A 10933-nucleotide genomic window follows, 5' to 3' on the forward strand; every position below is an offset into this window, starting at 1 on the left:
AGAGAGATTTTCAAACCTTTTGGAAGGTGCTTCCCCTTTGCGGTAGGCAATCACCGATGACTTTCCGTTGTATCCGCCGAAGGCTCCGACGGAAAAGAATAGATGATTTTAGTATTCAAGCGTTGCATGGGAACATCAGGGATCGTTTATGTGATTTCACTTTTTACATTTCTCACCATCCAAGTATTCTGATTGGTTTGCAAAGTTTAATCAATTAATCAGAATGCTTGGATCGTGGAAAATGTGGAAAGTGAAATCACATGAGTAATCGACTCCCAGGTCCTCGGATCATGGACTCTGGCAGAAATCTCAGGCTTGTTTCCCCAGAGCAATTAGGAACAGTTAAAAATTAACATTTAAATTTCAGTGCTTGAGCGAAATTCTTACCCAACTTCGAATCACTGGCAAATTCCTATAGATGATTGTTTTTTAAACTTTCGACGTGGTTTGAAAACGTCTCTTATCTGATACTTGAACCTGTGACTTTGAAACTAAATATAAATCCAATCAGTACTACACTTTCTTCGTACGATGAAAATAAACCCGTGTTTCGACTAATGACTCGATCAAAAAATATTTTTTTCTCTCGCAACATCGGTACCCAAATATTCAAACGTTTTGAATTCGAGACAATGAAGAACAAGAGTGGAAATAAAAATTAAAAGTACAAACACGTCTAGTATGAAAAATCAAACAAGTTTAGCTTTGAATGGGGTAAAGGTCAGAATCATAATACTGGTCGTAGGTATATAATTTACACGAAAAAAAACAACGCCGCGAAGGTTGAATAAAAATTACAGATGAAACTACGTAGCCGCGAACGTGACTGGTGTGATAATTATATTCATAAGACGTCCTTTCAAAAAAGAAGTCTATTCCAGCCATCTTATTTAACATTTCTGTCCTTCCGTAGTGTATACTTAGCAAGCATAAGTTGTATCTTTATTCGAAATTCACGAGTTACTAAAACTTTAATAGATATATTATACGTAGAAGAGTAAAGTGAAAAGTAAAAAACAAGGAATGCAAATGAAAATAAAAGATTTTAACAGATTTAGATATCTAGGTATTCATATATACCTATATATGTAGATATTATACATACATAATGTGTAAGCATACATATGTTTCTTTGTCGACATATTGGGCTTATCGTAATAACGTATATATTATGTATCGAAAATTATGTTGTACATCGAGGCTTATAAAAAAGAAATTGGAAATTAAATAACTGCAAGAGCGAAACATCGACAAACATTAAACATTGTCTAAAAAAAAAAAAAAAGATGATATAAACGTAAAAATTGTACATGTAGGTTAACATTGATCATGATCATTTCTTTACTGTTCTACAATTGAATCGCAATTCCGTTGTACTACTTACAATAACACGTTTTTTTCTGTTTTCTTTCGTCTTACAATTAAATGAGATGCAATAGTACGATGGGCAAATATCAATTACACGTAACTTACATTTATGTTGTTACTATAAATTATACGTAAACATACATACATATGTAATAATCTATATCATTAACGTTAACAATAAATATAGATTTCTCTCTGTGTGTGTGTATATATATATATGTATGTATGTATATATCAATAATTATCATTATGAAATAAATCTTTGTTTAACAGGGACTGCTACTTTATCCGATGGCGATAATGTTGCGATTTATACTAGAAATTTAAATTTATAATCATTGAACGATTGCTACTATACTACATACCCTGGTGGAAATATTGAAATACAGTATAACAAAAAATTAAGCTTTGTTCATTTCACTGTTTACGTATGTTAATAATCACCTAATTCAATGGTAATTTTATTTATTTTTTTCCCGCGTAGAATAATATTCATATATTAAAATTTCCACCTCTCTACAAGAGTATACGCAATACATTTACATTATGCAATTTGCACAATGTCTATTGATCGATTGATAAATATGCTTTCCGAAATCTAGTCGCGTTCGGAATATGAGGAATTAAAAAAATCATATTGTAAATCTCATTGGAGTAAAAACGAATAAACAAATTCTATGAAACACTAAACGACACGATCAATAGTTTGACAAGAATAACACGTTTTTGACAGTAACACATTGATGGTACGTAATATTATATTATACCTATAATTTATAGCGTTGATGATAATCAAGAGTGAACCATAAGCTATACGAGTGAATTTTGCTAACTGAATACTAAGTGTGAAAAAAATTGTTTCGCATTAAAATGACAGCCAAACCGCTGTGGCGATAATTTTTTGTAACCTGGGATAACAATGGCTAACCTTCAAACGCCAAAAACGATTGTACGCTAAAAATAAAATCTCAATAGGCGGTAGCATTGGCGGCCATATTGATTTTGTAGTCGCCCACCAAATGAGATGCATTTGTTTTTTTTTCAGAACCGCAGGTCAAATTTTTTGCATCAGATATACTTTGATTCTGAAGAATTTTTATGATAATTGCAAAACTTACCGGGCACTTGTGTATTCGCTATTAGTGGTATTATAATAATTACTGTATATATGTATAGACGAGGAGCAGTCCCTTTTGAAGCGAGCTTCTTCAGCCGTGTACACTTCAAGCGTCACCTCGGAAGGTAAAAACAGCATCGACTAGGAAGAAGACACCCTCTATCACCGCTATAGAGCCCTTGGATAAACCAATGTCCCTGAGATTTTGGTAATTAGAAACGTGTTGGTAATAATCGATGGTCACAGCGCCGACGATTATGAAGAGAACGCAGCCGACGACACTGAAGAAGAGGTCCTACGAAAAACGGAAATAAAATTATCACCCACGTGAACGAATTAAATTTCTGAAAATCAACCGTCTATAAATTATTTTTTTTTTTTTCTTTTTTTTTTCTCTTTCATATTCATTACGGTTGGACCTCGGTGTGTTTTATGTTTGTATTATTTTGACTTAGAAGAATTGAAAGATTTTTCTAAGCATTGAAAATATTAGAAACAAAAACTTTAGAATACAGTTTCGAAAAATTCACTCGCGACTTTTATCCAATAATGTTTGAAAGATCAATTCTCAAAGTATCAGTTGAAAAGTCAACCTGTTTCAATATTCGTGTGGTTTTTTTTTCTTTTTATTCTAATATACATACATTTTTAAGTTGTTTGTACAAAGTTATCATTTTCTAGTGAGACTTCAAACAATTTCGTCTGCAGAGTAGCTCTACCTGTACATTAAAGATATAACCGACTCGATTTGTTTTCAAATGTTTCAGAGTATATATATATATATATTTAATACTCAACGACCCAGATATTTTCAGTACAACGGACTGAGTCCCGTCTCACCATATTCATTACAACAGCTTTCAAGTTTACTTTACCGCGTGAACGACGTTATATGTATACCTATCATTGCTTAATCCAAATAAATTTATATGTGTATAAGAAAAAAAAATAAATAAAAGAAAATGGGTTTACTCGTTTTTCTGCAATTTGCTTAACTCACACGTTAGACGGTGTAACTTAATATGAAAAAAAAAAAGATTTATCAATTTTCTTTTCCGTCCTTTATTTCTTAATATCTTAGTTGGATAAATAAAGAAGACAACTTTTTCTCGTGTTATCGTTAGATGCGATAAAGTTCTTGCACCCCGGTGAAAAATACTTGGAGAAATTTTTGGCGGTATTGGCCGCTTGGGTCTCGTATACACGGACATATAAGTGAAATGTGGAAAAGTTACGCGTAATCAGAACGTCAGTTAATTATCGTTAAAGGCTCGTGGTATGGCTAAGAATAGCCGATGACTAGGTGACACGCAATGCGTATTATCTTGCCATCCCCGGCAGTCTCGCACACTCGATATCAGATCGCGTTATTGGCTCTAATATACAGAATATGGGAATCCGGGCTGGGATCGCAGGGCAAAGTGCAAAAGAGCCATTTACTCGCGACATTTCGTGACCGAAGAACGCGAATTGGAGCCTCGCCCTCTCAAACAATTACACGCGCTACATATTTTCCTACAATTTGCTAGTCGTGAAGGAGGGAGAAAAAAAAATATATTAAATTCAAAGATTTTAAGTTGTTTTAATTTTTTTTTTACACTAGGCCTGAAATAGAGTTCAATATGTAATAGTTTCAGGTTATACTTCGTTCTAGATCGTTGTTTATATTTTCAAGTAAAACTCCCGCGAAACCGCGATGTTATTAAAGATTTTATCGTTACAGTTGTTGTATACGTATATAACTGGCGGAAATAGAATATGTTAAACAGTTTAAACACAGCGGCATCAAGATTTAATCTATAATTCAAGATTTGTTTGAAATCTGTGAAACGATTTGTAAACGAGTTATTTATCGTCGGTTAAAAATCACGTGAAAAAACAATTTCGCGGCTTTCTTTTTTCACTCTCCCACTCAACCTTTGATTGGTTGTAACTCTTAAAACGTGATGCGCCAAAGATCGGAAACAAAGCTTAAGTTGTAGCTAATGGTTTACGCTATATTTTAAAAGGTTTATTTTACACCATTGACACCTTTGGTTCCTCATTTGTATAAACAATTGTATCATAAAAGAAATGTAAATTTCTTGAAGATATGTTCTTTTGATTTACATTCTTCTGATCTGTTCTTTGGCTTATATACAGAATATACGTTAAAAAAAGAAAGAAAAAAAAGAAGAAGAAAAGCATTACTAAGATATTTACGACTGGCAATACTTGAATAAGAATACTAAAATACTAAAATATAATAAACACAGATTAGACGATCAGGAGGAAAGCTTCGAGATAAAAATTGCGTGCGTTGACTTCGACCTATACGACTCACTTCCTGATCGTTAACTCGGGTTTTTCAAATTTCTAGGTCACACGCTGCTGCGTGTTCGAATACGGTTATTTATCGTTAGGTGGGTCAAAGGTGATTCAGTTGTACAGATTTGCGCGTGGATTTAACAGACGAGCATCAATTTCATCGCGTGCTTTTTTAAACCTACCCTTGACCTACGCGACCTCTTCGTTTCCACCCTGAAAGGCTAAGAATTACGTATATAATGGAATGCATTATTCAACAAGTCCTAAAGTATTCCTCGTGGCTATCGAAAATCGGGCAATACACATTTATTTATTAGATACAATTCACACGATACGCACGGTCAACTCTGTCGACTATATCGACAAATTATTTTCTACAATTTGCACAGCAAAAGAGAGAATATCATTCGAAATGCAAAGCTGCAAGTACATTTCATTCGATAGCTAATAAAAAAAAACTTTTGTAATCGTGCTAAGAACAGAAGATTCTTGTAACTTATTGGCGAAAACCATTTTCATGAAACGTAACAAATAACTGTTCACCGTAAGCTGGATAAGTGTAATTTGAGTATGAAAATATATTTCTCCAATTCGAAAATCGGATATGCACGTGCCTAAAAACAGCAGGATGAAAATTGAAACTTTTATCCGCTTACCACACGACGATTCACCGGAGTCCCCATCATTGTTGCGGCAAATAGTCCGACCAGTATAATCAAGTATCCACCGATCGTTCCCATGGTGAGCATGATCGTATAATTCGAGGATGCCGCAAGGGAGTGATATTCCAGTCCAAGCATAACGCAGACCAAGACCTGAAACCAAACGGGAAATGTTCGTGTCTGAAAGCTCGTTGTCGTACCTAAAATGTTGCCGTTTTGACGAATCAAGAAAGAACAGAAAATCCGTATTTTCGCAGCGAAATACAAGATGGATATCAAGGTGGCTCATTTTTAAACTTTTCCTTTTTTTTGCAGCAAACGTTGAAAAAGAATTTTTTATAAAACCTGGAGAAGGTACGAAAACATTCAGAGGTTGCTACCAATTTTTTCAATATTATTTATATATATATTTATGTGTACACTTTACAAATAATAATAATTGTATAAATATTAGTTTATTTTTTTCGTATCGTGGTCCGATTAATCATTGTTCAAAAAAATCATTACCGAAAACGAAACAGGGATAATCAAGTTGACGCGATACTCCTATTTCGGTAACAAAAACTGTTATCAAAATTTCTCCGAGACGATTAAAATCTTTCGGATAAAAGACGAGAACAGCCAACTGCGGAATTGTTGGGCGCGGTTTGCTGTTGATTGGTGAACGATTAATTGGACCACGATACAAAAAAAAAAAAAAATACAAACAAACAAAAAACTAATATACATAGAAGTCCGTAAGGTGTAGACGTAAAAATAAATAAAAATATTATAATAATTGGTAGCGACCTCTAAATATTTTCCTACTTGCTACAGGTTTTATATACGACAATTTTTTTGTTTTTACAGTATTTGACAGACATTTTTCGAGTAGCAACTTAAAAAAAAAAAAGGTTAAATATGAGCTACCCTAATGGATATGGATAGGTATCGAAACTATTATTACGATTCAGAAGTGCCCACCAGCTACCGGCCACTTCCACACCATGGCCTTGGATCGAGAAAAGCTGCTGCGCAGATGCGACTCACCGGTTTCAATGATGTGTGTACGACTATGTACATAATCGCATACCATATGGTCACGCGTGTACAATATAAAAGCGTAAGAATTGAATTAACGACAACAAAACTATTTATAGTACAACGGACGGTGAATTAATAGGCTTGGGTAAATTCCGTCTAAGACATTTGAATTTCGAATGAGAAATCAAGAATGGCTAATAACGATGATCGCTGATCGAGAATTGATCATTTATGCGACGATTGTTTATATTTATGATACAGTTGACGCATGATCGAGGATGTTTTTATAACTTTTTACTTTCTTCCTTTTACGAGGTTTCGTTACATCGATATGGAAGTATGGTTAATTGAATTTTCCGAATCGTTGACGAAATGTTTACCATGCCGAACGTTCAAGCATCGTTAATTTGTTAATCAGTTCAGTGTGTCAGCTAGCCTGCAAGTCAGAATTCCAAGAATTAACACGAGCGTATATTAATTCCTGTTTGCTCTGATTTTATCCCCATGTTCTTTCGTGATTCAGTCATTTGATCGACGATCAATTCCATTTTGCAATCCATTGCTTCACCTCGTTTTCATTTATTCCTAAAAGCATTCTGTAATTCTGCGTTTTTTCCACCGTTACGTTTGAATTCTAACCGATATTTAATCCGTCCCGGCAATTAAGAATGACGTTTAAGTGACAGCAAAATCCACAAAACACGAGCATCAACAAACCTCGATACTTGTTTGCTAACTATACTTTCTTAGCACTATTCTCGATCCATGATGAAAAGGAGGTCAGGAAGTGAAATGATAAAGCTACGGAAACGACATCGTATCGCTCTTTTGCACAATCGCACGTCGGTACGGAAGTCCCATGACCACCTATGGAAGTACGCAGGCACCGATCTCGTGGTTGCAAACTGTGAATTGTACGTGACACAATAACTGCGTGTTACGTCATTTCTGTTCCAGACGGTTACTCACGTGGCCAAACACGTCCAAGGAAATTGACACACGCTCACGCATGGCTACATGCGACATAAACGTACACATTCGCCGATGTTTAACAGCGACATTAATGATGACTGCTACGCATAGTCGAGAGTAAGAGCAAACTCTCCTGACAATGCTAACCTCATCCACACGCAATGGACATATTTGCGGTTTACATAGATATGTACATACTTCTTTCAAGCTCTATATTCGTAACGGACCACGCCCAGATCTTCTTCGCTTACACGACGAGATTAAAGCAGACGATTTTTCGCAGGAATTAAATTGCTACTTTCAAACCGATTGCCGGAAGTCACATATCTTCGTCTGAAAATGTGCAGATTCTCGTTCGACGTGTTGGAAAATTTTATTCACAGAAACAGAAAATAAGGGGCAAGGATTCGTTGGAAATCTCAGCGCCGTTTCATTGGTTGAATTTTCATGAAATTTAATACGGTCAATTATGTATTTTTGATTTCTCGACTTATTTTTTGTTCTAGAGACCCGATAATTGAAGCCTGAAGAAGATGGCGTGGAAAAAAAAAGTCAAGCGATGTTCGGAATCCTGTTAATTTAAACTACCTCAATACTTGACGTGTTAAAATAGAGTATAAAAGAAACCTGCAGACAGTTTAACATGCGAAAAAAGTTACTCACCAGCTCGAAGAGCCTGATGATCGAGAGTTTTGTAAGACTCGCCATTTTTCCTCACCTAAAACAAACAAAGAAAAAACAAATTGGCGTTAAAAGTTGCACATAAAAGTTTGCGTGATAATTATTTCTACATATGGATCGCAGATTTCCGACTTAAGTATTAAATAGGAGAATAACGAAGAACATCGTATATCTGCATAAAAAATTATGCATGATGAAAAAATGTTGTGCGATCGTATCGAATCGCCTTGAGGCTATATTTACACATCCAACGATAATGCGTTTACAGTATATTTTTATACCGCATAACCGAAAAGCGTATTTCGTAAGAAGAGAATTAATTGTTGACGGTTGCGCTCCGAGTATCTTTGAATATCTCTTCTCACGGTTTCCTCATACCGGAAGACATCCTCGTTCTGCGACCTCAGACGTTCTCAACTACGGTTACAAGCCAACCGACCGGTCCCTTCGACTCTCGGATCTCACGGCGGGTAAGGAGAAAAAAAAAATCTCTCTCTCTCTCTCTCTCTCAAGACTTGAGCAACGCCCTTCATTGTGGATTATTTTTTTTTTTTTTTTCTATACTTATCAGCGTGTCTACAACCGACTGCTTTCGACTTTGACCACGTAGTTCGAGCAGTTTGGTTCGAAGAGAAGAGGATGGTAAAAAGAGAGTGGACGGTTGGAACCGCTAACCGCATCTTTTAGTCTTACCACGAACCCAACGACCAGTACTACGGTTGAAGTGTAGTATTTCAGCTTGATAGTTCCGGCGTACCGGAGAGGAAACGTGCAAGTCGTTGACCTCCTTAGCCGATCGTTCGTTTATAATTGAATTTCATGGATCAGTTGAGGGAGGAGAACGAGGCTGAAGAGGATTGCAAAAGAATGTAGAATATGGGAAACAAGACATCAGGTTCTGTACGACAGGTTCAGAATCACACCAATTTCTTCTTCTTCTTCTTCTTCTTCTTCGTCGTGAATAGAGTTGAACTTCGAGGTATGGTAACATCAAGTATTCTGACTCAGATCGTTAACGAAAGCCTGCAATTATCACCTTAGCATGTCAGTGAGAATTTCTTCACAATGCGCAGTTTGCTTAGAGAGCGTTAGGTGGTCAACCGGTTTGCTGTTCGTCGAATATAAATGACAATAGACTAGGTTTCCCACATCCATTGGCGCGAGCAACGATTACGAAAATCCTGAACCTGTTGGGTCGAAGTTTCGTGAAGAGTTAAAAACCTCCAAGCAAGCTTTGAAGGGTCTGTTACATTAGACCGAAACGAACGTTTTAAGGTAAACAAACATGCAATGGTTAAAATAAATCACACGACCCAGTTTCTTTTTTCAGAAGTTCCAGATCAAATTGTATCAAACCCATTCGTTTTCAGCATGTGTACCTACACACTTGATTCCTATTCAACGCATGCGTGCATACCTTCATGGAATTGATGCAGAGGCTTACAAACGTTCGTATTCCCAAAGATAGTCACGGGCTCTTTGTAAGTCATGGTTGCCCCTTTAAGAGGCCTCGATAGTGTGTAGGTATATCGATATGAGATCAGCAGTCACTACGGTATAATCACGGACGTGATCGAAGCTGCGATTGCCCAATCCAAATGAATAATCGGTATACCGCCGTCGATCAGATTCCGTTAATATATACTGACATCTAATTATGCACGAGGTGTATGAAAATATGGTAATCAAACTTAGGGTTTGAATCGGTTTCAACTCCTCAACGGAAAATTCATCGGTGTTGTCGCGACGAAGTCAATATCGTTTGTTATAAGGTAAGAGTGCCAGTTTTGACCCTGTCCCAATTATCAACCTTTTGTGGTTGTATCTGTTTGACCCTTGGTTCTAAGATAAATTTCTAGTATCCAACCCTGTAGCAATTGGTTTAAGTCGTCGATATATTCACCATTTGAGCCGTCAATTTTTAATTGGGTCTAAACGTGTCGATAACTGGTACACTAATACCTGACGTAAAATTGACCTGACAATGGGAAACGATTTCATTGAAAAGGGACTGTTACAGTGTCGAAATGAATATCGATGTCATATGTACGCTTGACAATGAGTTACAACGATGATGATACACAACATCGTCATCAAGAGTGTAACAACGATTGAATGTCAACAAGTATAACTTATTACGAAATGAAACTCACAATCTGTGGTGATCAACCGGTGTCCTCTTAACTGTGTAAACTGGATCGTATTTCGAAAGGCTGACTTTCTTTTAATGCTGGCGATGAACAACACTGAAGTGTACGATATAGTAGTGAGTCGACTCTTCAACGACTGAAACACAACTGAAACTCGGCGAAGATTTACCGAGCAGAGTAGCTTCTCACTCCCTCCGTAAAGTCCCCACTCTTTCTTAACGGAACGCGATGTGGTCACGCATGGTGATGCTATGGTGCGTTCATTTTTATATATATATATATATATATATATTAGATATATGGTAAATGCGCGTAGGTCACACCCAATGCCACCAAAACCCGTATCGACGAAAATATTAAGGATCCAGTTTGTTGTTGAGTATGACGTTACGTAATTACAACAGGACAAGCACCGTTCACCACCACTCGTCGAATCGTCTTTGACCGAGTTTTTGCGGCTCGAATTTACGTAACATGTTAAATTATTACCAAAAACACGCAGTCCGGACGAATAAATTGTTATTTTTTTCTCATGCTTAAGAAGCTCGGTAGACTTCGCTTGATAAGATTCGAACTTGACCATGCGAATGGTTTGTGATACATGCGACGTAAACAGAAATCAATGCTTCATACATAATTACACACACGAAGTG

The 10933-nt window shown here is 36.4% G+C and overlaps 1 protein-coding gene across 1 annotated transcript; it reads right to left on the minus strand.

The window, feature by feature from the left end:
* Positions 1-1024: 1024 nt before the first annotated feature.
* Positions 1025-10438, minus strand: LOC124308543 (uncharacterized). Its single transcript, XM_046771350.1, has 4 exons — positions 10284-10438; positions 8113-8167; positions 5449-5607; positions 1025-2780 (listed from the first exon to the last, which is right to left on the minus strand). The coding sequence occupies exons 2-4, from the start codon at positions 8155-8157 to the stop codon at positions 2592-2594; spliced, it is 393 nt and encodes a 130-aa protein (XP_046627306.1). The 5' UTR covers positions 8158-8167; positions 10284-10438; the 3' UTR covers positions 1025-2591.
* Between the last annotated feature and the right edge of the window lie 495 nt (positions 10439-10933).

The sequence above is a fragment of the Neodiprion virginianus genome, chromosome 7 (genome assembly GCF_021901495.1).
Source record: "Neodiprion virginianus isolate iyNeoVirg1 chromosome 7, iyNeoVirg1.1, whole genome shotgun sequence".
In the NCBI taxonomy this organism is placed as follows: Eukaryota; Metazoa; Arthropoda; class Insecta; order Hymenoptera; family Diprionidae; genus Neodiprion; species Neodiprion virginianus.

Coding starts and splice junctions, on each gene's coding strand:
- LOC124308543 (XM_046771350.1), bottom strand. CDS start 8,157: ATGGCGAGTCTTACAAAACTCTCGATCATCAGGCTCTTCGAGCTG. Junction 5,608..8,112: donor TCATCAGGCTCTTCGAGCTG/GTGAGTAACTTT, acceptor GTTTGGTTTCAG/GTCTTGGTCTGCGTTATGCT. Junction 2,781..5,448: donor CTCCGGTGAATCGTCGTGTG/GTAAGCGGATAA, acceptor CGTTTTTCGTAG/GACCTCTTCTTCAGTGTCGT.